Source organism: Lycium ferocissimum, chromosome 5 (genome assembly GCF_029784015.1).
Source record: "Lycium ferocissimum isolate CSIRO_LF1 chromosome 5, AGI_CSIRO_Lferr_CH_V1, whole genome shotgun sequence".
Classification (NCBI taxonomy): domain Eukaryota; kingdom Viridiplantae; phylum Streptophyta; class Magnoliopsida; order Solanales; family Solanaceae; genus Lycium; species Lycium ferocissimum.
Window position 1 is genome coordinate 14,072,689 of NC_081346.1, and position 27,497 is coordinate 14,100,185.

The 27,497-nt window shown below is 38.6% G+C and overlaps 2 protein-coding genes across 2 annotated transcripts; both read right to left on the reverse strand.

Annotated features, from left to right (window-relative positions):
* Positions 1–6,409: 6,409 nt before the first annotated feature.
* Positions 6,410–7,383, reverse strand: LOC132057582 (miraculin-like). The gene has a single exon (XM_059450211.1). It carries the CDS (start codon positions 7,381–7,383, stop codon positions 6,658–6,660), a length of 726 nt encoding a protein of 241 aa, XP_059306194.1. The 3' UTR covers positions 6,410–6,657.
* A 3,471-nt stretch (positions 7,384–10,854) lies between these two features.
* Positions 10,855–11,833, reverse strand: LOC132056138 (proteinase inhibitor type-2-like). The gene is made up of 2 exons (XM_059448217.1): positions 11,700–11,833; positions 10,855–11,606 (listed from the first exon to the last, which is right to left on the reverse strand). Exons 1-2 carry the CDS (start codon positions 11,749–11,751, stop codon positions 11,047–11,049), a joined length of 612 nt encoding a protein of 203 aa, XP_059304200.1. The 5' UTR covers positions 11,752–11,833; the 3' UTR covers positions 10,855–11,046.
* Positions 11,834–27,497: the final 15,664 nt, after the last annotated feature.

Genomic DNA, 27,497 nt, shown 5'->3' on the forward strand with positions numbered 1-27,497 from the left:
GGCTCATGGGAAAAAGAATAGATATTTGGCCAAGGAACCATGCCTTGTAAAGAATGGTTAGCCTTTTACATACCTTTTCGTTCAACTATTCTATCGCTGAACGTTCTCCTTCAATGCTCATGCTTTCTACCTTCATTAGAGTTATACTAACATTAGAAAATTGATAGCTTAGCATACTTGACTAAAGCTAGAGAAAATTGGGCAGCATCTCCTTTGTTTATACAACTTCCTCCATATCATACATCAACTCCCAAACATCTATAATATCATTCATAACATCATAACAATAGTCTTTATTCACCTACATTATCCACATTCCTCAATTCACTTCAAGTCATCCATATCCATGGTCATAGTACACTATTACGTACGTTCATATGAAACGTTTATCCCATATTCTTAATGTCATTTATAGCATAATCATAATCACAACATATCAAGAATCATAACTCAATCCAGACTACTACTCACGAATATCACTATTCTCACATTCAAGACCCATTTTTTATATTCTTCTACAATCCAAGTCTTTCAATGTCACAATACTTTAAACAACATGGAAATACCATAAAACTTACCTTAGATGGTGTAGGAATGAACCTTGAGTGGAAATACTTCACTTGAACCAAAACCCTAGTTCACCTCCAATGAATCTTTTGTAGTCCTCTAACCCTTGGAAGCTCTCTAACACATAAACACTTGATTCTAGTCTTTGATCTTTGTGTTCTCTTGGACTTGAGTGGAATGTGCTTGTGAGAAGGGTTTTGAGCTCTCAATACATTTGAAAAATGAAGTAAAAGAACCCAAGGCATCTATTTATACAAAAACTAAAAATCGGCCCTGCTTGCATTATACTGACACTTTTATACGGTCCGTATAGTATTGTACGGCCCGTATAAGTGGCCGTGGTTCACCAACCAGAAAATCATCTCCCCGTCGGGAGTTTATACCCCCTTATACGGGGACCGTATAATGGTCGTATAACTCCATTCGAAATGGATTCCGTCGTTTCGTTCGATCTCCAATCCTTATGGAACCTTCTTGACACTTGTTTAGCACCTCATTAACAATCTAAGGGACGTTATAAACTCTTTCTCCAAAACATCGCTAAGTCATCATTAACTTGGTACTGTGAACTTTCCGATACATAACGTATACCTTGCCTTTTCTTGGCAACTTTCTTCTCTTACCTCGAATGTCTTTGAAATCTCAATTAGGATCATCAAATGCTATTTCTCACTTATCGAAACATCGTATACTTCGTGCCCTTCATTAGTCTACTCACTGTGCATTAACGGAAAATTTCCCGAGGTGTAACATATATGGTCGGGTATGGTATCATTATATGTACATGTATGAATGCTTTTCCTTAGAAAAAGGTCGTAGTAAGTACGTATTTAACGTCTTAAGAAGTATTTCGAGGTATAAATGATTCATTTATCTTATGTTGCTCTTCATATTTCTATCATGTTGCTATTCATGTCTTACATACTCGAGACATTATTTGTACCGACGTTCTTTGCTCAAGGGATGTCGCGTTCACGCTTTGGCAGTGCAGAGGGGAGACAGACTCTACCTTTAGGCTGCCTCCTTAGAGATTGCCTAGAAGAGCTCCATTTGATTCGAAGTTGTAGTAGTTGGTACTATTCTTTTGTGTACATAGCCGGGCATGGTGGGGTCCCGTCTCGTCTTTTATGATTTTACATACTCTTCGTAGATGCTCGTAGACGTACGTGTATAGCTAGATATCTCTCACTTTGCCCAAGCTTATACTTTGTATATCATTTTGATAGCCTTGTCGGCTTTTTTTTGTGTGTATATATATATGTATATATATATATATATGGGCTTGGTTGATGATGTTTATGTATGTTGCCTTAGTCCGATGGAGTTTGTATTATGATGCATGGTAATCGTGGAGTTAGCCAAGTATTTCACCTAGATACGATTATGCAAGTATGATGAGAGGTGCCTCGATAAAGGTTAACTCCCAGCCCGTCACGGCCCCTCGCTTGGTCGCGACATAGGTACGGGGAGGGACGAGTAGCCACAGCCGGCGAGGATAGGGAGAGGGGGCGCGAGCACCGCGGCATAAAAGCTCAATTAGACTCATTACTTTCTTTCAGGGGGATTCCCCCTTGTCCTGATAACCCTCGTAGCTCCAAAGGTCGACCTTCCCATTCTTAATCTAGGTCACAACATTAAGAGGTCGGTCAAGAACACCGACTTGTAGCTGAGCCAAGTAGTGGTGATGATGATGGGGAGCACGTGTCAAACACACCATAGCATGGTTGAATTTTAAGCACCTTACTAACTTATGAATTTTTTTGTGGATTAGTAAAAATGTGAAAGTGTTTTGGTGGATACTTGTGAAAGTTAAAGTAGTTTGATGTTGTAGACTAATTTGATGTAGACTAGTATAATGTTTTGTGGATGTTTGCAAAGGTTGAAGTAGTTTAATTTTTTTTGTGAATGTTGAATTACATTTTGACTTAACTTTGAAGTAGTTTTGTGTCAATTTGGATGCGTAAGACGTGGTTGTCGCATGTTATTATATGTGCTTGTTGGATCGCTGCGTTATTTGAGTTGGTTTTAGCTAAATATAGAATTGGTTTTCATTTTTGGCAAAAAAGGCTCGCAAAAATAGCAAAATGTCGCCAATTTTTCCGCAGAAGAATTTACCCTGGGCAATATAGGTCGGTTATCTTAATCTCATTTTTCGTATTTTAAAGAAACCGACCTCATGTGGTTGGTTGTGTTCATATCATTTTTTTCACATTTTAAAGAAATTGACCACATGAGGGCTCAACAGTTCATATCATTATCTAGATTTTAAAGAACCCGATCCCTACGAGGTCGACAAACAAATTGCATTTTGCATAAAACCGACCCCACGAGGTCGGTTCATGATTGTCATTATTCTTAATTTATAGTTACCGACTCACGCGGCGTAGAACAAAAAAAAAAAAAAAATTCAATATGACGACCACACTGGGTCGATAACTTGAAAAAGCAAACAAAAACTAATATAATTTACAGACCTCATGTGATCGTTAATGCTTTCATTGAAAAAGTAATAATTTAATATACCGACCACATGAGGTCAGTCTGTTAATTTTTTTTGTTGGACGAATCATGTACCAACCACGTGTGATTGCTTTTTTCCGACCTCATGAGATCACTTATTATTTGCGACTTGCCCATACCCGACCTACTTTTGAGGTCGGTTTTGAGGTCGTTTTTTCTCAGAAATCGACCTCGTGAGGTCAGAAATATCAATTTTTTTGGGTTGGTTTTCAGCATTTTTTTTGGTAGTGTAATCCATAGAATTTCAATTCCAGCAATATTGATTGGTGAGGAACCTTTTTTTTTGGTTTTTTGTACCAGTATTCTTCAAGAAGATAGAACAACAAAAAGGTAATTCATTCCCCCTCTAATCGATTATAGTTGTGAATTGGTGATTAGACTCTTAAGTTCTTGCGAGATAAGTTAATGGGTTTGATAATAGAAACGTATGAACTATTGTATGGTTGAACTATTGACTTAGGGTTGTTGTAATCATATGCGTGATGAAGAATGATGTTAATTATATCTTTTTGAGATTTGTAGAATCATCTAGAGGCAAGAGGTTGGGTAATTGGGGGAAGAAACACCATTAATGAAGGTTGTGGAGCTTCATGCCCGCCAAGTGTTTGATAAAATGCTTAGATGACCAAAGCATGAGTATCCTTGCTAACATTGATTCCCCTTAACTTTTTATTGCTATAGATTAAAGTTGAAAAGGGTGACGAACATTGTATTACGCTTAAAGGCCGAGTTAAGGTATGTTAGGCCAACTCTCTATGCGTGGAATGTTTGGTGATTCTCCCCATGCAACATTCTTTTGCGACTATTATGAATTGCCTCAGAAATAGAGTTAAGCCTTAGTTTCATAACTTCCATTCTCTAAACGATATAGTTTCGTAATTCATAGTTTCATAACTTCCATTCTCTAAACGATATAGTTTCGTAATTCATTCATGATTGCCATTCCGAATGTCGTGAACTCAGTACTTAGTCAGTATAGGCTCGCGTTTGATATCCCATGAGTCTCAAGCTTAAAAACTCAGTATGCTTATGAACTGTTAATGCTTTAAACTCCATAATCATCTACGAATATATGTCTCAAGATAGTAATGTTCGCATTCTGCTGATTTGCATCTCGCATGATTCGTTCCTTAATATGAATATTGAATATATGTATCTTTCGCTCGAGTATACGCCTCATGTATACGCATACTTGGCCTAGGCCACAAACTGACGCATTTACTTGGCCAAGGCCACCAATTTGTGTACTTATATTGCGGGTGCGCCATACTATTAACTCGCTTAAATAAGTGATTTCATATTCGTAATAGGGAAGTACCTATTACTTTACTTCTCTTGTTCCGCCCAACTATCAAGATGTTCACCGTCAGCTTTAGTTACAAGATATTATCTCGTTTGTTGATTTGGGTCGCTCTTTTCCGAGCACCCCATTTACGCTCTCATCTTTCTGGGCTGTTTTTACATACTAGTATAATTCAAATGTATCGACGTCCTTTTTTTTACGGGCCTGCGTTTCACGTGGGGACGCATTTAGAGGACGACGGTTTGCTCGCTGGGGATTCGCGTATCAGCCGCTTTTTGAGCCCCAATTCTTTCGAGGCATTATCGTATTTTCAGTCTTTGCAGTATTTCACTCAGTGAGGTGTGCCAGAGGCCTTGTCCTAGTAAACATTCAGTACTTCAGTGCTCTTTAGAGACTTCATACACTATAGCTGCAGTCAGTCAGAGACTTTTATTTTAGCCATGTTGGGCTACAGTTTATGTCTCAGACTTATATCAGTGTTTTCGCACTATGATTTATTTCATTCAGACATTTAGTAGATCAGCACGTGTTAGTTTTATTTTCCCATTCTGTATGTTTTGATATCACATGTTGATTCGACTCAACCCTACTGGTTCGCTTCTAACACATACGTAGTTAGGCACGTGCGCCGTGTTAAGACCAGCCCGATTTGGGGGTGCGACATGGGCGGGTCGAGGGTGGGTGGGGTGGGGGGTGAGGGTGAGGCTGGGAGTAGAGGTGGTGCTTGTAGATAAAGGACGGTAAAAATTATTTATACAAAAATACCTCTTAATGATAACAAGACTTTGTTCAAGATCTTAACGATTAAGATGTATTCAGACCAAATAAGTGCTTAGATCTTAGTGTAAATAAATGCACTTAATAACTTAAGCTCTGAACCATTCATATTCAGGCTCCCATTAAGTGCAGAAGAATGAGGCCCAAATTACCCGATGTCTTTTGCCAAAACTTTTCTTAAAGGTTGAAATAATGAGTATTGGGATTTGGAAAAACTATTAAAAAGAAGATTAACTTTGGAAAAATTCAATTAATAACCATGTGGGCTTTGAAAATTTTATTTATTTATTTTGGACGAAGAAAAAGTCCCAAAAATTCATTTATTTAGAAATGTGGGGAGTATTAAGAATAACTAATCTGGCATGAACAATCACTTTAGTTCCAGCAAAAACGAAAAGTCCCGCTATTTTGCTTTCTTGTTGTCGTGACACTGATCTTGTGGCATAACATTTACTAATATTTTTACAGAGTAGTACTCACATTTTGCTAACTTTAATCCTATACTTGGGAATGCTAATAAATTAGCGCTAATCTAAATTATAAATGTTAACATTATAACGAGTTACGGAAAGTTCTACTACTAAATAAAGTTAAAATGCTATAAAAAACTAGCCCAAGTTGTTATCTAAGACGGCCAATTATAGCTTATCTAGTTGTTACCTTTGAATAGACATTGAAATTATGGGAACTTTCCATACATAGGCTAAGCTTCTCAATAGTCAAGTCAATTTTTTTTTTTTTTTGCCTGGATTCAACCTTTTATTCAGAGGATGAAAATCTATTCCCAAGTTTACTTATTTTCTTGTGTTTGGTATGTATAACCGAAAATATTATCCTAAAAGAATTTACATGTAACCTACAAAAATACTATGAGAGGTGGGGCGGAGGGGTAGGAATGAGATTTGTATATATTCTAGGAAAATACTATGGGAAGCCCTATACCTATAAATATATAAGTCATATATAAGTCTTTCTTCAGCACGTGATATAGAAAGATATCATAGTGTGCATAAACAAGTGAGATTGGTGTTGTGGAAACAGAGAATGGTGAGAATAAAGAAAAAGTCTAAGTCCCAACTTAGTTATAAAAGAGAAGTTTAATTTGTCGAAGGAAGGTGTTCTTGGTGAAGTTTTGGACTCAACAACTAATCTGTGTTTTGTTTGAGGCATTGAGTTTCTATATTTTGGTGGGAATACTAAGTCAGAATTATTATTATTAGACTAATGAAGATTCTATAAAAGTAGACATAAAACTGTTATTATATTACCAACAATTTGTTTATGAGATAGATGCAAACACCCATAATGATCACGCCTCATCGGCTTATTACATAAAGTTGAACTTATTTATCAAAGAAATACATACACATACACATGGCACTTCATAGAAAAGAAATACAAACACACACCACGCATCTAAATTGCTTTATTATCACAACAAAGGCGTCATCAAACTAGTCTTGCATGCTTAAACTTTTCCATGAGAGACTTTACTGTACGAGCTTCACAAACTTCACCTGAACCGGAATATCACTTAGCGCCAAACGCTTCTGCCCATTGTATTCAACTATGCCAACATCTTTGCACGTGACCTTGCAATCCCCGCACACCGATGGACAATATGTAATCTTGTAATTATTACTAAACTCCTCAATCTTAAACCAATTACTTATCGTCTCTCGACCAGGATTTCCTTTCACTCCACCGAGTGTTACAAAGTACCGTCCGGATGGTTCGTCGTACTGACCGACCTTCCAGACAGTATTCCATCCATCACAAACTGTATACGTGTTGAAATCAATGTTCAAGTCGGTGTATAAGCGAATGACGCCTTTCTTAGAGTTTACCGGTAAAAATTGTACTGCAGTGCCGTTGTAATAGTCTTGTCCAACTATGCCCAATGGACAACGCTTATCCCTCCCGCCAGTACGGCCAAGCTGAAACCCCCAGCCATCGACTTCTCGATGTACTGGTTGAATAAAATAATAAGTTGTTGCACGGACCAATTTTCCAGTACTGTCACGCACTGCAGGGGGTTCGGCTGCTTCACAAAATCTTGAATTTGTGAAGCAGTTAGTGGCAAAGAGAAGCGAAACGAAAAGCAGAATTATCAACGTAACTTCATTGCCAGGTTGATGTTTACAAATTACACTGTTTGTTAAGTTCTGATTTAAGAAAGTATGGATGTGAGCAAAATGAACTAAATAATATGTCATTACATAGTGCTTTTCCACCACCAGCAAATCGAATTGTATTGATGTAAACGGATTTTGACTTCACTGAACTTTATTCTTTCTTCTCCTTGGCATTGCATTCCGTTTTCAATATATTCAATCATACCAACTGAGCCACTGATAAATTCATTTGTTTTAAAATCATACCTGTTGTCTTGTGCCCTGGGATTGCAATCCACATTTCTTTAATGGTATTAAAGGGTAATACAAAATTCCAAGAGCCAATGCCAGTAGATTATTAGAATTAAATTTGTGCGAAAATTGATTAGGACATTTAAATATTTAATACAATGAGTATGCTGGGAAATATAAATAGTAGTCTAATACAATTAGTTCTCACTGGAACGCCCTTCCTATGGATCCCCTAGGAGACACCTAACTTTTGCAAACATGACGGGCAGAAATGGAAATAACGTCAAAAAATTTACTTTAAAGTTACAAAAATTGCACGAAATCGAACTCACGAGGACTTGAGCAGTTTAGAGTTAATGTCGGACTTAATAATTATTTGTAAAACTTTAGGATAATTTCAGAGACTTTTCTTTAAACTTAACTTCGTAATATAAACTTCTCTTTTGATTGTGATCACACACACACTTCAATTTTATGTAGTAATTATTTTAAACTATTTATCATTAATGTACAAAAAAAAAAAGAAGCAAAAATCATGGTACTCAAAGTGGGCTGAATATTGCAATAGAAAGGAACTAAATCCCAATATAGATAGAAACGGGTGTACCGATTTGTGCATTTATATTGGGCCGAGGCGCCATACTATTAACTCAGTTAAAACAAGTGACTTCATATTCAGAATAGGGAGTACTTATTACTTTACTTCTCTTGTTCAGTTCAACTATCAATATGTTCGCCTTTTAGTTTCAGTTAGAGTATATTATCTGTTTGTTGATTTGGGCTGCCCTTTCCCGAGCACCCCATTTACAGTTCATCTTTCAGTTGCTTTACATGCCAGTATAATTCAATTGCACTGACGCCCCCTTTTGCCCGGGGCCTGCATTTCACGTTGCAGGTACAGAATTATAGGATGACGGATTTGCCCGCTAGGATTCGCGTATCAGCTGCTTGGTGAGCCCCTACTCTTTCGGGGCGTTATCATAGTTTCATTCTTTACAATATTTTAGTCAGTGAGGTATGCCGGGGGCCTTATCCCGATAAACATTCAGTATTTCAGTACTCTTTAGAGACTTCACAGACTATAGTTGTAGTTAGTCAGAGACTTTATGTTAGCCATGTTGGGCTACAGTTTATGTCTCAGATTTATATCAGTGTTTTCGCACTATGATTTTATTTATTTCATTCAGACTTTTAGTAGATCAACACGTGTTAATTTTATTTTCCCATTCCGTATGTTTTGATATCACATGTTGATTCAGCTAGCCAGTTGGTTCGCTCGGTCACATGTAGTTAGGCACCGTGCGCCGTGTTAAGACCAGGCCCAGATTTGGGGTGCGACATGGTGGGGTTGGAGAGTGGGTGGGGTGGGGTGGGGAGGGTGAGGGTGGGGGTAGGGGTGGAGCTGGTGGTTGTAGATAAAGGGACGGTAAAAATTATTCGTACAAAAATACCTCTTAATGATATTAAGACTTTGTTCAAGATTTTAATGATTAAGACGTATTCAGACCAAATAAGTGTTTAGATTTTAATATAAACAAATGCTCATAATAACTTAAGCTCTGAACCAGTCATATTCAGACCTCCATTAAGTGCAGTCGAATAAGGCCTAAATTACCCGATGTCTTTTGCCTAAACTTTTCTTAAAGATTGAAATAGTGGGGTGTTGGGATTTGGAAAAACTATTAAAAAGAAGAGTAACTTTGGAAAAATTCAATTAATAACCTCTTGGATTTTGAAAAATTTACTTACTTTGGACGAAGAAAAAGTCTCAAAAATTCATTTATTTTGAAATGAGGGGACTTTTAAGAATAACTAACAAGGGTCAAGTAAAATGGAACAGAGGGAGTAATTCCTAAGAAACTGATATACTTCAAATTGCATAAATTTCAAGCATGATTATTTTATGGGTTGCATAGAGAAAACTACAGATTTAGGCCAAGAACAACAATTGCTTACAAACACTGAAACACCCATGAAAAGTCATGCCATATCGGCTTATTAGTTATCAATTACATAAGTAGTAGTACTCAAAATGGAACAGAGGGAGTAATTCTTAAGAAACTGATATACTTCAAATTGCATAAATTTCAAGCAAGATTGTTTTATGGGTTGCATGGAGAAAACTACAGATTTAGGTCATGCCATATCGGCTCATTAATTATTAATTGCATAAGTAGTTATACTACTATGTTATTATCACAATTCACAACTAGTTGTGCATTATTGCTTAGATTAATTTCATGTGTCATTCACAAACTTCACTTCAACCGGAACACTACTTAGACCCAAATGCTTTTGCCCATTACATTCAATTACGCCAACATCCATGCGCATTATCTTGCAATCCCTGCACACCCATGGACAATAGCTAATCTTATAATTATCACCAAACACCTCAATCTTAAATCAGTTCCTTATCGTCTCTCGACTAGGATTTCCTTTCACTTCGCCGAGTAATAAAAAGTAGCTTTGGGCCCATCGATTGTAAGGGCCCATAGTCCAGATGACATCACTGGACTTAGTATCACTGTGTACGACAAGTTGTAGTCAATGTTAAAGGTAGTGGACAAGGGAATAATGCCTTTTTTAGGATTCACTGATGAAAATAACACTGGGGTGTTAGGGTAATGGTCTTCTTGAACTATGCCTAGTGGGCACGGCTTGTGATGATTGCTAATGGTGGCCAATTCAAATCCCCAGGCCTCGTCTGGGTAAATTGGTTGGACATAATAATTAGTTCCCTCTCGTAACATATTTCCATTAGAATCACGTACCGGTAAGGGTTCGGGTTTGGTTGCTTCACAAAGTCTTGAATTTGTCAAACAGTTGGTGGCAAAGAGGAGTGAAATGAAAAGCAGAAAAATTCGATTTCATTATGAAAGCTGAGTGATTAAGTAAAATACTAGGATGTGAGCAAATGAATGATAAAACTTAGTGATTATATAGAATATTTCCCTCAGCAATTATGCATGCATGAAAGTCGATTAGAGCATCAAGTTGATGAATTACATTAACGGAGTTGATGGTGTTGAAAGCAAATCCTCCTAGAAGAACGGGTACTGACTTCATTCCAAAGAAATAAAATAAATTCTCCTTGGTATTGTATTCCATTTTCCTATTTCACTATATTCAGTTCGATTACCATTTAAAATCTTGCCGAACCATTAATTAATTCTTTTTATACAAATAAATGTTAATTAAAGCCAGTTAAAAGATTTGATGGGCTTCAACGTTTTAGTGTTAATTGTGCCCTTGGATTATTTGCAATAATAAGTTTGTGCACTTACGACTTTCAAAGTGAAGTAATTAAGTAAACTAGCTAATACTAGAGTTTAGAAGTAATTAAAAGAAACTAATGCTTTATTAATCTCTTGCGCAAGCTGTGGAAAAGTTTCAATGCCACATTACAGAGATTAGCATGACAATGCATATATCGTCATACTTTTATTTCATCTTTGGACAACTACATAATTATAGATTGATTAGAAAGCATCAGATCCCTTATGAGGATTATTAATGATTGTTAAGCTCTCTAGTACAAAGTAAAGATCCATCATGACCATAGAGTTTGCAACCCGCTTTTGCGGTACAACAATTGACGCAAACTGGCTTAAGTTTGGTCAATTTAGAAGATGGGCAAGTCATGTAAGCAACTTTATGGTCACATTCCAAAGTACAAGCCTTGGGTTCAATACTTTCTCCTTCACAGGCAAACTTGCCATCGTGACCGAAATAATAGCAACCCTTGTAACCTGTGCAACAGGTGGTGCATCCAGTGGGTTTAATTATCGTCTTTCCTTCTGAAAGGGGACACTTTGAATAGGCAATTTTTGGATCACAATTCCGGGGACAAGCGTTTGGGTTTTTAGGGTCAGATTTTCCTTCACAAATAAAAGTTCCGTCAGCACCGTAATAGTGGCAACCCTTGTAGCCTGCACAACAGTTGGTGCATATGGGATTTTTCGGACTCCCTTCTGAGCGGGGGCATATTCCGTAGGCAAAATTACCACATTCTCTGGTACATTTCTTGGGATGAATATGTTCCACCGTGCTGCTTACAAGTAGAAACATTCCTACAACAAATATAGCTCAATTTTAAGGAAAAGCAACACTACTTCTGTATGTATCAAAGAAGAAAAGAGAAAAAGGACAATAGAAAATCTTACCAAGAACAAGTAGTAGGTGAGCAAGGAAACTGACTTCTTTGTGAACAGCCATTATGGATGCTTTCTTGATCGTGATAAATTACCTTGTTTCTTTTTTGGGTAAGGAGGGTCTATCTTCCTCCACCTATTTATAGCAAACCAGTGATTAAAAAAGAGAGTCTATTCTTTTTTTTTTTTTTTTTCCAGAAACCATCACCATCGTAGTGATGGGGGGTTTGGCAGACCCCTATGTTGAAAACTGAAAGGATGATCAAGACTGTGCATGTATATTAGATGTATATCGCGTATATCACAGTGCAGGGAATGTTAGTTGTTGAGTTAGTTAGAGTCGGTTAGTTAGTTAGTGGATCAAATGATTAGTGGGGCAGGTTGTATACAAATGCAGACGTAGTTATAAATATCCCCCTCACCACGTATAATTCATGAATAAGAAGAATGCATTGATCATAATTCTCGGTTGTTACCAAACTTTAGCCTTTATTTCCAATTGATTCCGCGATCACCATGGATGGACTCAAAGCTTCATCCATGGTTTATCTTCAATAATTTCACATGGTATCAGAGCAGTGATCCATAGATCGTAATCTGCCATTAAAACTCCATTAGAGAATAGTTTTTTGAAGCTCAAAATCGAAGCAAATAACAGGATCAACACCAGTTGAGACGCAAATTACAATTGATCATCATCATCCCTTATATCTGCAAGCCTCTGATGCACCAGGACTTGTATTAATCCCAGTTAAACTTACTGGACCAGAAAACTACAATCTATGAAGTCGATCAATGAAGTTGGCTCTAAGAGGAAAAGGAAAGCTAGGCTTCATCACTGGAACTTGTGTGAAGAGTAGTTATGGGGGATACTTAGAGGAATTGTGGGAAAAATGTGATGCAATTGTTTTGTCATGGATAGGGAGCACAGTGTCGAGTGAATTAATCTCCAACATTGTTTATGCTTCAAGTGCCAAGGATATGTGGGAAGAATTCAAGGAGAGATTTGACAGATCAAATCTCACCAGAATCTATCACATATGGGTAGAAATAGCAAGCTTAAAGCAAGGTAATGATTCAGTGACTACTTACTAATCTAAAATGAAAGTATTTTGGGATGAAATGGATGTGATGGTGCCATTGCCTATTTGCAAGTGTGCAGAGTCAAAACCTTATGTAGAACACCTTAGATCTCAGAGGTTGCTGATGTTTCTCATGGGACTGAATGAAAGTTACAGTAACATCAGAAGCAACTTGCTAGCTAAAGGTTCTGATGTGACTCTGAATGAAGCATATGCAGTAGTCACACAAGAAGAGAGTCAAAGGCTGCTAGGTGTGGTAGATAAAAACAAAGCTCCACATAGGGAAGTCCTAACTATGATGGCAGGAAAAACTCAAAGTTACAATTATAAAAAGGGAGTAGGACAGGCTGGGCAAGTCTGTGGTTGTTGTGGTTATAGAAATCATAGAACTGAGGATTGCTATAGGCTAGTGGGGTACCCTGCTGACTTCAAGAGCAAGAACCAAGGAGGTCAGAGAGAGCTCAAATCATTTGCCAATTCCACCACCACAGATGGACCAGGAGAAAGCAGTGTTACACAACAACAGAATGGTGGATTGTTTACACCACAACAGTACAATGAGGTGCTCAACAAGCTGGATGAATCATCCTCTTCCAAATACATGTCTAACATGGCAGGTATAACTACTTTATTGACTCAAATTACTGCATGTGAGTGGATTATTGACTCAGGTGCATCACACCATATCACCCCTTGTAAGGATCTTCTAACTGCACTTAGAAGTCTAGGACAACAGCAAGGTAGTAAGGTGCAAATACCAACAGGTGATGGATCACACATAACAGGTGCAGGAGATGCATCTGTCCTTGATGGACACAAAATCTCAAATGTGCTACATGTCCCAGATTTCAAGTTTAATCTATTATCAGTGTCAAAGATTACAAAAGAGCTGTGTTGTGCCTGATTTTTATATATTTCAGGGCTTTTTCAATGGCAAGGTAATGGGGATTGGTAGAGAGAAGGATGGACTATACATTTTGAAGGAGTCTGGTCACCACATACCCCCAAAAGTGAGCAACACTACATTCAATACCAATAAAGACTGTCAGTTATGGCATCTGAGGCTAGGACACCCTTCACTAGGTACAATGAAGTACATCTCATCACTCAACCTTAAGATAGATGATAGTGTCCAGGAGAACTGTGAGGTTTGTCCATTAGCTAAACATCATAGACTAAAGTTCCCTGTCAGTAAAAATAAGACTACAGCTATTTTCAACTTGTACACTTAGACCTACGGGGTCCTTACAGAAAACCAACCTATGATCATAATCAGTACTTTGTTACTTTGGTAGATGACTTTAGCAGGTATACTTGGATTTGTCTTATCAAATCCAAATGTGAAGTGTACAATGTGTTGAAGGATTTCCTTTGTATGATAAATAATCAATTTGTCTGCAGTGTTAAAACAATCAGATCAGACAATGGCTCAGAGTTTTTCAATTCTAACTGTGTTGAATTATTTGCTTCATATGGTATTGTGCATCAAAGCAGTTGCCCATATACACCTCAACAAAATGGTACAGTAGAAAGGAAACATCGACATATCTTAGAGGTGGCAAGGGCTTTAAGATTCCAAAGTGGTATTCCTATTAGTTTTTGGGGAGACTGTGTCAGAACAGCAGTATACTTGATTAATAAATTGCCTTCCTTGGTCCTAGGTGGCAAGAGTCCATATGAGTGTTTATTTGGCAAACCACCCCTTCTTGATCACCTAAGGGTGTTTGGGTGCCTGTGCTATGCAAGAAAACTCCCTAAAGGTGATAAATTTGCTGAAAGAGCTAGAAAGGCAGTACGTACTGATTGGCTATTCTGAAACTCAGAAAGGCTATAGACTGTATGACTTGGATTCTAAGTTGTTGTTCATTAGCAGGGATGTGATTTTTCAAGAATCCCTCTTCCCTTTCAAAGGAGATGACCCTATTAATCCAGATGATATGTTTCTCTTGTCACCTCAACCTGTAGTTCTTGATGCACCAAGGGGAGCAGATCTGATTAGTCCATCAAGCACTACATCTGATCATGATGTTCTTGTTGTGGAACCACAACAAGCAGATCATCTTGCAGTCCAAGATGAACAACAGGTTGATATGGATCCTGAACAACAGGCTGATATGGATCCTGCAACTTAAGATGATATACATGATGCACAGATGAATGCAGATACTGATGTTGCTACAAATGATGATGAGGTTGCATCTGATGTTTATGGTCCACCAACTGGGAATGCAGAAGTGGTGGCACCAAATGCAGGCCAACCTATCTTACATGCCCATGAAGAAATAGATATACAGATGCCAATTGGGGCAGAAGAGGCACTTCTCAGACCAAGCAGAAGCATCAAACCACCTATCTGGCACAAGGACTATGTTATGACACACAATCCTGCTGGTCATTGTGCTTATCCCATATCAGATCACATATCATACTCTCATTTGTCATTGAGCTATCAGGCATACCTAGGGTGTTTTTCAGCTGTAGTGGAACCTAAGAGTTTCAAAGAGGCTTCTACTGATAGGTTGTGGATAGAAGCTATGAGCAAGGAGATTGATGCATTAGAAGAAAACAAGACATGGAAGCTTGTTAAACTGCCTCCAAGAAAATAGACTATTGGATCTAAATGGGTATATAAGGTAAAGCTAAAAACAAATGGTGAACTAGACAAATACAAGGCAAGATTAGTTGCTAAAGGATATACACAAAGGGCAGGTTTAGATTATCATGAGACTTTTTCACCAGTAGCAAAAATGGTGACAGTCAGGACTGTGATCAGTATTGCAGCTTCTTTTGATTGGGAGTTGTTTCAAATGGATGTTAATAATGCATTCCTTCAAGGTGACTTGGATGAGGAAGTATACATGTCACTTCCTCAAGGATTTAATAAGCAAGGGGAGACAAGAGTATGCAAGTTATTGAAGTCATTGTATGGTTTGAAATAAGCATCTAGACAATGGAATATTAAGTTGACTAATGCTTTGGTAAATGCAGGCTACTCACAGAGTTCATATGATCATTCCTTGTTCACAAAGAGACTTGGAACAAACTTGGCAATAGTTTTGATTTATGTGGATGATTTGCTTATAACAGGAAGTAGCACAATACTCATAGCTGAGACAAAGGAATATTTGCATAGCCAATTCAAAGTAAAGGATTTAGGAGTACTGAAGTATTTCCTAGGGATAGAAGTGTTGAGATCTCAACATGGGATACTATTGAACCAGAGAAAGTACACTTTGGACTTGATCTCTGATGTGGGACTGAGTGGTGCGAAGCCTGCATCAACTCCACTTGAACCAAATGTTAAACTGACATCAGTAGAGTATGATACCACAGTTGATGGTGCAGACAAAGGAGTGAATGATCCAGTACTAGAAGATATGGGATCCTATTAAAGATTGTTTGGGAAGCTGATATATCTGACCATCACAAGGCCAGACATTTGCTTTGCAGTGCAAGTGTTGAGCCAATTCATGCAGCAACCTAAAAGGTCCCATTGGAATGCAGCTCTGAGGGTGGTAAGGTATGTAAAAGGGGCACCAGGATTGGGAATTTTGCTGAGGAGGAGTGCCATCACAGGCACCGATGTATATTGTGATTCAGACTGGGCTTCTTGTCCAAATACAAGAAGATCAGTAACTGGTTTTGTTGTTCAACTTGGAGGATCACTCATTTCATGGAAATCAAAGAAACAACATACAGTCAGTCGCAGTTCAGCAGAGGCAGAATACAGGATTATGGCAGCATCAGTCTCAGAATTGGTTTGGTAACTGGGATTGCTCAAAGAGCTTTATGTGGAGATTACACTGCCAGTTAAGGTATCTTGTGACAGTAAAGCAGCTATTCAGATAGCAGGGAATCCCATATTTCATGAACGAACCAAACACATAGAGATAGATTGTCATTTTGTAAGGGAAAAGTTCAAACTAGGACTGATTCAACTAACTCACCTCAGCACTAAGCTGTAACTTGCAGATTTACTCACAAAAGGGCTTGGTGTGGCACAACATCATTTCCTTCTATCCAAACTGGGAGTGATTGATGTGTTTCACCCCCAGTCTGAGGAGGAGTGTTGAAAACTGAAAGGATGATCAAAACTGTGCATGTATATTAGATGTATATCGCGTATATCACAGTGCAGGGAATGTTAGTTGTTGAGTTAGTTAGAGTCGGTTAGTTAGTTAGTGGATCAAATGATTAGTGGGGCCAGCTGTATACAGCTGGCATTGGTAGTTATAAATATCCCCCTCACACATGTAATTCATGAATAAGAAGAATGCATTGATCATAATTCTCGGCTGTTACCAAACTTTAGACTTTATTTCCAATTGATTCCGCGATCACCATGGATGGACTCAAAGCTTCATCCATGGTTTATCTTCAATAATTTCACACCCTACCATGTCGATTGAAACCAAAAATTAGTTACATTGGAGGGGGACATGGCACCTTACCTCCATACATAAGATTACACATATATACTATTCAATATACTAATGCATTGAAACTTAAGGAAGTTAATGCATAACTTCTAAGTCACCTCAAGGTGGTTCAAAGCACCGACCACGAAGTTCTTTTTAACTCTTCTCTAAAGGAGGGGGAGGTCGAGCTTATTCATTACGAGCGGTCCTCAGCCTCCGTTGGCGAGTCACCCATTCAAAAAAACATTCTAGGGACTTGAATTTGTGTTGCATATTTAGCTAGTGCATCCGCCACTCGTTCCGCTTCTCTAAAGCAATGCTTTATCGAGATGTTTCGTGAGCCATCTTTGCCTTAGTGTTTTCTATAATGTCCAATAACCTCCGGGGAGGTTTAAGGGAACCATCATCATTTATACCACCTTCTTGGAGTCGATTCTACTTGAGGCTTGAAGGATAATTGACACACCAAGAAATTCCAACTAGGGATATGCGTCACTATAATTGTTAGTGCGAAATTGGGTTGGGTATCAAAGGCCATGACCATATTCCCAATTCTATTCCTAACAAGTTAGCTTTGTTTTGATTTTTCATGTAACTTCCATGTGTTGAGCTTCCAAGTGTTGCTGTAGGTTTGATCCATCGATCATCTTACTAGTTATCACGGCTTTGAAGTTTTCCGCTTGTAAACAAACTTTGCTCCGAGTTCTGTGTGTAGTCTATGGATTTGAATTTCTGTCTTATTGCCACCTTGATCTGAAATACGGATTGAAAACATATATTAGAAGCAGTAATATTTTTTTGTTCAAATTTCTTAGTGCACCTTGCTCTCCAAATTTCCCAACATACTATCTGATAAGTAGAAGGAATTTGTGAACAATATTTCTTGGTTTTTGTCTCCATTGCCCGAAAATTGTTTCGATGGGAACCGGTAATTGATTCCACTGATCAGTCATGATTTGCCATGTTTGTTTTTGCAAACTACTTTGTGCAAAAACATGATTCCCATTTTCTATGCATGCGTTTATAACAACTAGCACCTTCAATGTTAAATCTTGAAAGATTAGCATCTAGAGGAAGATTTTTCTTTAAAAGCTTCCACATGAAAAAGAAACCTTGAAAGGAATTTCTTTTTATCGCATGAAATTATAAATGTGAGGGCAAATTCCTTCTTCCTAAGGAATTCGAATGCACCGGAACATGTAAATAAACTATTGGATTCCAAATGATCCTTTTCATCATGTTTACGATAGGGATACTCTTGTCCAGTATTAGTGTCCTTGGTAAGGAAAAAGGATTATCACATATATCTTATTCAATAAGAAATGGTTACTTTAACATTACCAGGCTTGGCCGAAGTGGTTTATCATACGATAAAGAGACCCGAATGGAGTTCGATTATCCCAAAATAGGCTGTAAAAAAAAAAAGAAAAAAAAAGAAGAAGAGTCTATTCATTTATTGGCTAATTAACATTAACCTGAGTTCTCGATTGGTAGAATTTTTTTTGTACTTGCTAGTGTAAGTTTGGCAAGCTCTTTGTAGCCATTTGAATTATTAACTTTTTTTTCTTTTTTTTGGTCTGGGATACTAATATCCAAAGTAGAGGTGCTTAGGTTATCAAGTCTAGCTAAATTATTATTACAATATCCGAAACTTTAGCCATCCGATTATTGGTAGACATAAGTTAATGATAATAACCTGTTAAATATAACAGATTAACACATTGAGCAAAAACTACATAGACAGGTAATTCAGTGGCTGGTTGTTCAGTTAACAAATTAAGTTGCAATAGACATATCTAGATGAAAAAACAGCATAGAAACATAAATGTGTCATTAATATGTTAAAGAAATGGATCTTGAGCCTAACTTAACTAATAGACTATGTAATAGTATAAATATTGTAAATATTCCCTTCCTTATGTATTGTAATCGGCCACCGTAATTTAGGCTAGTATCATTTCTAATTAGGGATACCTACTTTGTGTATATAATAACCTTGATACGTCAATACAAGCACGGATTGATTTCCTACATGGTATCGAGACAGGTTTCCTTCCAAACCCTAGCCGTCCACCCTCTCTTTCTCTTCCAACCCTAACCCTAGCCGCCCTTTCCCTCCTTCCTCTTTCTCCCTTCCATGGCGACAACAAAAATTTTCATTGCCTTTACCGTCACGAATGTGAAATCCTTAATCCCAATCACTCTAGACATGGGAAACTGCCATTATCACGAATGGGCAACCCTATTCAAAGTCCAGGGCCCGCGTTCTCGGGTACTCGAGCACATCATACCACCCACCGACACCGCGGAACTCACGCGTGACGCAACAAAGGCGGCTAACCTTGCCTGGAAACGCCTAGATGCGGTGGTCCTTCAATGGATATACACCACCGTCTCCCATGATATTCTTACCTCTATTCTCGTGGCCCGGATGATGTTGCGAAGGCTTGGAATCGCGTTGCTCAACTTTTCCAAGATAACAAACACCACGGGCGGCACTCCGGAGTGAGAATTCACCACCACAAAAATGGCCGACTTCGGCTCGGTTATGGCCTATTACAATAGGCTGTCTCTCACGGATCAGCTTGCCAACGTCGGGTCGCCGGTGTCCGATCAACGTATGCAATCGAGACTTATGCACACTTTGTCACCATATTCCAGAAAGATGTTTTGCCTTCTTTCTCCCGAAGTGTGCTCCGGAACTCGAAGCTCGAAGATACGGCTGACCATGAACGGCTCCGATTCCAACCCCGCGGCTCTTGTTAAGGATAATGATTTTTCATGTAACAACTTAACCGACGTGATAATAATTGAGCTTCAGGGCAAAAATAACAACAACAACGCCAACGAAGCAAGGCAGCACGCTACGGGGCGCGCGCGGTGGCCGATTGATCCCTGCGCTCCGCTTCCGGCCGCCCCCTTACGCGCCCCCGCCCGTATCCGACGTTATCGGCGCCGACCCGACCACGTCGCGGCCGGCGAGCGCATGCTGCGCGGGGTCCCCGGCAGGCCTATTTGCACGTTCCTCCCAACTCGGGGTAACAAACGTGGAGGCGACCATGCATACTCTATCCATGCATCAATCGGATGACAATTGGTATATACAGTAGTCTCACATGACCGCCAACTCGTGTACTCTCACGTCTTATTTTAATTTGAGCAATAATTCTCGGGAATCATTGTTGGTAATGGTAGCACTATTCCAATTCGAGGCTATGGATAAACTAATGCTCAATTACGTTCCGAAATGTCTTGCATGCTCCAAAAACTCATCAAAAATCTTGTTTCCGTACGTAAATTCACTAAGGATAATAATGTTTCTTGAGTTTGATCCTCTTGCTTTTGGGAAGGATTTCCCAACGGGAGTACTAATGAGATGTGAGAGCACCGGGGAATTGTATCCTCTCAATGCCACGTGAATGGTCCACTCCACCCATTTGTGAACAATATCACCTGGTTTTGCATTCTCCATCCGGGGAAAAGCTATCCTTAGTTCTCTTCGTAGTAATGCCTTAATTGAATGTTGGCCCGTACTTCTTTTTTGCACCTCTTGTCCTTTGGGGAAACATGTTAAATTGCCATTTTATGATTCGTTGTCAGCTTACATGCCTTGACATCATTCATAGCGATTTATGGACATGTTTTAAGTTCTAATGGGCATCGCTATTATGTTTCTTTCGATGATTATAGTAATTTTCTTTGGACTTTTCCTATCTCTAACAAGTCCCAAGTGTATTCTATCTTTCTATCTTTTAAGGCATTAATGCATCGAAAGAGACATTAAAAACATTCAATGTGACAATGGCGGGAACAAATGGGCAATTTCAATCTTTTTGCGCCTCAATGGTATAAATTTTCGGTTTTTGTATACATCTCCTCAAAATGGCAAGCGAATGCAAAATTAAATCCATTAACAACATAGTGCGCACTCTTCTTGTCCACTCCTCCGTCCCCCCCTCTTTTTGGCATCATTGCTCTCCAAATGGCCAACCTCCCTCAATATACTTCCCACCAAAGTCCTTAGGTATAAATCACCAACCCAAGTTCTCTATAAACGAACCCCCTCCTATTCTTCTTTTTTGGGTGTCTATGCTATCCACTTTTCCCATCTACGACTATTGTGTTACAAGCAAAGATCCACCCCGTGTGTTTTTTGGGCTATCCGTCGAATCATGAGATATAAGTGTTATGATTTGTCCACCAACAAAATCATCATCTCACGGCATGTCCTCTTTGACGAAACTCAATTTTCCTTCTCCAAATTGCACTCCCCTCCCCAACGTCCTATGAATTCTTGGACCATGGCATTTCCCCATATACCTTGCATTTTCTATCTCCACCGCTCCTCCCGTCGTTCCTGCCCACCCCTCCACCGCCCCCGCACCCGCCGACACGGCCCCAGCCCCCCCTCCCCCACTCGGCCCACCCGTGACCGCGCGTTAGCTCGAGCCGGGGACACGGCCCAGGCTACGCTCCCCTCCCCCACCGCCCCCACCCGTGATCGCCTCCCTCCCGCATGGTTTTAGAGGCCAACGCGGATTTTCAAAGCCAAACAACCTTTCAACTTAAATACTTCCAGCCCTCTCTCCATCTCGCCTCCCGCGCAATCCTCGTCAATGCTCTAAATGACCACAATTGGAAAAATGGTTGACTTAATATGCTCTAATTAATAATAGGACGTGAGAGTTGGTTCCACGTCCCCCTGATGTGAATCTTATTCGTTCTATGTGGATTTTTCGTCATAAAAAGAAATCTGATGGTTCTTTTGAGAGGCACAAAGCCCGTCTTGTCTGTGATGTGTCTCAACAGTTGGAGTAGTTGGACCATGACGAGACCTTCGATTCCGCCGTCAAACCGGCTACTATTCGCACCGTCTTGAGCATTGCACTTGCACACTCTTGGCCCATTCATCGCCTTGACGTCAAGAAACACGGTAAAACGAGACTCCGTTTATATGCATCACCTATTGGGTTTAAGGACCCACAAGATCCCCATCATTCATTCTTTGAAGAAATCGTTGTACGACCTTAAGCAAGCTCCCCGTGCACATGGTTCCAACGCTTTGCGTACTATGTCTCCACCATTGGTTTTTCACATACAGACCCGATCACTCTCTTTATTTATTGTCAAGGTTCGACATTGCTTACAGCTATATGTTGATGATATTAGCTCCTTACGATGCTCTACTGAAATCCATCATGTCTGTAGCCGAATTTGCTATGAAGGATTTGGGCCCTCTCGGCTATTTTCCGGGTATCGGCACGTTGCCGGACTTCACACGCATGTTTCTCTCTCGAAAAATTTGGTCAGACATAGAGCGTGCGGGCATGGCTAACGTTGTATCGACACCGGTCGACACCAAAGCCAAACTTGGTGCCACGGCCGGCCCTCTTGCGATGATCCCACCCAATATCGTAAGTTGGCCGCGCGTTACGTACCTTACATTCACACGACCGGACATCTCCTGTGCGGTTCAACAAGTATGCCTTCACATGCATGATCCTAAGGTTGCCCATATGCATGCTCTTAAACGCATAGTCCGATACATTCAAGGTACTATTGACTTTGGTCTCCAGACAAGTCCTCCATTGCTCTCTCTTGTCTCTTATGATAATTGGGGTGGTTGTCCAGGACACTCGCCGCTCCACATATACCGTGTCTTCCTCGCGATAACCTCCTCTCATGGTCATCAAAAACACTATGTCTACTGGGGGGGGGGGGGGGGGGGGGGGGGGAGTGCCGAGGCCGAATACCGTGGCGTTGCTAATGTAGTATCCGAGTCCCGTTGGCTTCGCAACCTTTGGAGCTCGTTGTCCGGTCGGCCGGCTTACATTAGTCTATTGTGATAATGTTAGTGCCATATACCTATCGGGTAATCCCGTTAAAGACCAACGCACTAAACATATTGAGATGGACATACATTTCGTACGTGAGAAAACGTGGAGAAGTTCGTGTCCTTCACGTCCGTTAAAGATATCTTCACTAAAGGTCTTCCCGCGTGCTCTTTGATGATTTCAGGGACAGTCTAAGCGTACGACAACCTCCCGCTTCGACTGCGGGGGTGTAATAGACTATGTAATAGTATAAATATTGTAAATATTCCCTTCCTTATGTATTGTAATCAGGCCCTGTAATTTAGGCTAGTATCATTCTAATTAGGGATACCTACTTTGTATATAATAACCTTGATACATCAATACAAGACACGGATTGATTTCCTACATTAACCTAAAAGCTAGCTCACGATAGGAGGATTGACCCATTTCATATAAGGAGACCAAATACCCTTAAACTCAATGACGTGGGATCCAACAAAATAAATAACTAGGAGTAACGTATAACTTTGTGATTTTTTTTGGTCTTCTCAATGTAATAAATAAATAAAGAAAAATACATTTATTTGTAATATAATTATATGTGATTTTTTTTTTCCGACCTCTTGGGTGAGGTGCTGGAAATGGGAAGACGGAAGAATCTAGCTGAAAATTTTAACAATATTTCGAGGAACTTGATAGCCTTTTTGTCCAAGTAGTTAAAATTAGAGTGGTATAGTATGCAACTTTTCAGAATTATTCAATTACTAAGGTAAAATTTCTAAATTCTTTATTTTATCCTCAAATTGAAAATGCATACCAAGTCATCTTAAGAACTTGAAAAAGAAATCATCTATGTATATTAAGAAAGAACTAATTAATCTGGCACGAATAATCACTTTATTTTATTTCCAGCAAAAACAAAAGTAAACTATTTCTCATGACACTAATCTTTTAGCATAACATTTACTACTAATATTTCTACAAATTAGTACTCGGATTTTGCTAACTTTAATCCTATACTAGGCAAAGCTAATGAATTAGAGCTAACTTCATTTATAAATGTTAACATTACAACGAGTTACGGCACGTTCTACAAAAGGTAAATACTATAAAAACTAGGAGAACCTTAATCTATTCCCTAGTTGTGATCTAAGACTGACCAATTATAGCTATCTAGTTGTTAGCTTTGAATTGAATATTAGAAATGCTAAAATTTTGGGAACTTTCCATAGATAGTCTTAAACTGCCCGATGATCAAATGATTTTTTCTTTTACCTCCGATTCAACCTTTTTATGAAACACATACACGATTATCTGTGTTTTAAAGATGTTATTGGGGCGCGTCCCTGGACGGAGCGTATTAAAAATGGACCGGGGAGATCTGGAGGCGAAAGTATTGTGTGGCTCAAGTTCCATAGTTTTGAGGGTAGGCTTACCCCCTGTTTGGATGGTTGTTTTCCGTGGTTCATTAATGTATGGTTTTCTATGAAATCATATTTGTATCCATTGTTCTTAAAATTATGTGGTATAGTGTTGTAAACCCGTTGTAATTCTGTGGTTATATAACCATGAAAAAGTTTAATTTTTGTAACCACGAATTTGGTGGTTTTTGCGTGGTTACGTATTTCATTTCTCCATTATACCCACCCTCCACCACCCCTCTGGCACCCACGCCACCCTACCACCCACCACCCCCACCACCCATTACCCCTCACCACCACTCAACCCCACCCCACAACCACTCACCCCCACCCTACCACCCACTACCCCCACCATCATCCCACCCCCACCCTACCACCCACTACCCCCACCCTCACCCTCACCCTCACCCCACAACCACAACCACCCCTACCCACTATCCCTCACCACCACCAAACCCCACCCCATAACCACCCATCTCACACCACCCGCCCCACCACCTGCTTATTTTTTAAAGTTCCTATTTTATCCTTTACCTGAGTTTTATTGGTATATATAAACTAATTTCTAATTAAGAGTTAAGAGTATTTTAGTAAACTTACAAGTTATTATGCAGGACCATAAAGTCAAACCAAACAATACAAATGTTATTAAATCACAACAACGACACTGATCATCCAAACATTGTGTTCATTAATACAAGATAATACAGTACAACACCATCTTTGCAATCACCATATTGTACATTAATGAACCACGGGAAACAATCATCCAAACAGAATGTTAGGCGTTGGGCGAATTTTTATTTCGGGACGTAAGTTCAAAAACTCTCTCCAAATTAGAATGAAAATTGCTAAACAATTGCTTAATGTAGTCCCAAAAAACACTGAAATTAACGTTCTCTTCGTCTTCTACTAGGTAAAGGAAAAGATTACCAATTTATTAACTGCAAAACAATAATTTGCTCTGGTTGACGCCTTTGAATGTGGGTTCCTTCTTTGCTTTTATTTCTTTACAAGTCATTTTGTTCTTTCAAGTTTGTTTATAAATTTCTACTCATTTTTTAAAGAATATAATTAGTTTTTTAATGAAATAATTTTAATTATTTTTTAGACAACTGCTGATTTTATTAGTGTTTTAAGATGAAGCAGTTTATATAATTATTTTATTAATTTAAAAAATATTAAATTCATTGGGCTAACGCCCAGTGCCTCGAGGCTAACGCGTCGCCTCATATCATGAAAAATGCATCGCTTTACGTCCCGGCCTTTTAAAACACTGTTGTAGATTATAAGAGTGCTTGGCTTATAGCAACTCTTTCTCAATGTTAAGGGAAGATTTTGATTTTTTGGCAATAATCTCATAGAAACACTAAATTAATTGATACAAGGAGTAAAGCGTCATTTTGAAGTTTGCAAATGGGGCTTCTCTCCATTTTTCCTTCACTCCATCTTCCGGCGTTCTTACTTGGATTTGTACCCTTACAACTTGTTTGGATATGTATAAACACTACATATACATTGTATATATAATGTGTATGCTTTGTATAATCATGTATAAACACACAAAAACAACTCAAATTGTAGTATATAGATAATGTATATGTTCCTAGTTTTCCTATTTTGTAATTGTAATAAAGTAAACAAAATAGACAACTCTTAGTGTCGGTTTGGCGAATAAGAACTTTTGTCTGAATGCTAAAAGTAAATATGTGTCTTAGCCAAAAATTAATGAAGCAATAATAGGAGAGAGTCGTCAATTAGTTCCATTCACATATAATCACTTTGTCATCAGCAATGCACTAGTCCAATAGATTCTTTATTATCCTTTACTGTTTGTTTATAAGCAGTTTTTTAATGGCTAATTATTTCTCCATTACTGTCTAATCCTTTCCCTGTCACTGCAAGTGTTTAGCAGACGCTAGTTATTATGATGCGTAACTTATGTCTCTCTAGGCATAAGTTCGATTTTGAAGAACAAAATTAAAAACCAATCCATTTGAAGGGAAAAAATTAAAAACCAGCACAAAACAGGGACAAAAGTGCAAATGACCCCGTCTCTCATTTTGGGCCCAGTTTATACTCAACTACACATTCAATTTTGGGTCATTTGCACCTTTGTCCCTATTTTGTACTGGTCTTTAATTTTTGTCCCTCAAGACAAACAATTTTTGCACAGTTAAAATTATATTTTTACATCATAATATTTCATAAATTATGCCGAATCTCTTAAAGAACTTATACTTCGATAGGCATAAGTTAGTTTCTGAAACCAGAAATTAAAGAGATTTTTACCCTTCACATTAGTTAGTGAGAAATAAATACAAGAATAACATATCTTTTTAAATATTACTATAAATATAGCAAGTTTCATAACAGATATAGCATTTGGAAAAGAAATATGGGGTCAATTTCCATCAATGTATTTTTTACTACATTTCCTCTTTCCCCTCTCTCTCTATGTGAGGCGCGAGTGTCGTGAGGTGCCTCTGGGAAAATTGAAGAAGAAATTGCACGGTTTAATTTACCCTTCAAATGGGCTGGTCTTTAATTTGTGAGAGAGAGAGAGAGAGACTACTCGATAAAGACTATGCATTTTGACACACATTTTGGAGGGACACAATACTATTTTGACGAGGTCCTAAAGTTGATTGAGAAGGATGCATTTATGTGAAACTTTTATATGTCACGGGGTATGAATTTCTCAAGCCACAGTAATACTTTGAGGATCTAAGGGATTTTAGCCATACTTAATGTGTTTCCCAAGTTATATTTGCTACTGTATCATTTATGATTTTTGACTACATGAATATATAACTATGTATTTTAATTTGATAAACTTAAAATATCTAACCAATGGAAAAAATATAAACTTAATAATACTTGTATTAGAGATAAAAATCTTCTTTATCGCATTGATTTGTGTAAATTTAGATTGTGTGAGATGAGATGTATTTTAACTAACTGATTAGAGTGGGAGTGGCTTAATTAACATGTTTGATTTGAGATATATTTGTGCACTTTTGACTTTTAAAGCAAATTAATTGACTCAACCAGCTAGTACTAGATTTTAAGT

Bases quoted from the DNA above. Each gene is read 5' to 3' on its own strand.
- LOC132057582 (XM_059450211.1), bottom strand. From the start codon at position 7,383: ATGACATATTATTTAGTTCATTTTGCTCACATCCATACTTTCTTAAAT.
- LOC132056138 (XM_059448217.1), bottom strand. From the start codon at position 11,751: ATGGCTGTTCACAAAGAAGTCAGTTTCCTTGCTCACCTACTACTTGTT. The intron at 11,607-11,699 runs GTAAGATTTTCT...TATTTGTTGTAG, and splicing joins TCACCTACTACTTGTTCTTG to GAATGTTTCTACTTGTAAGC.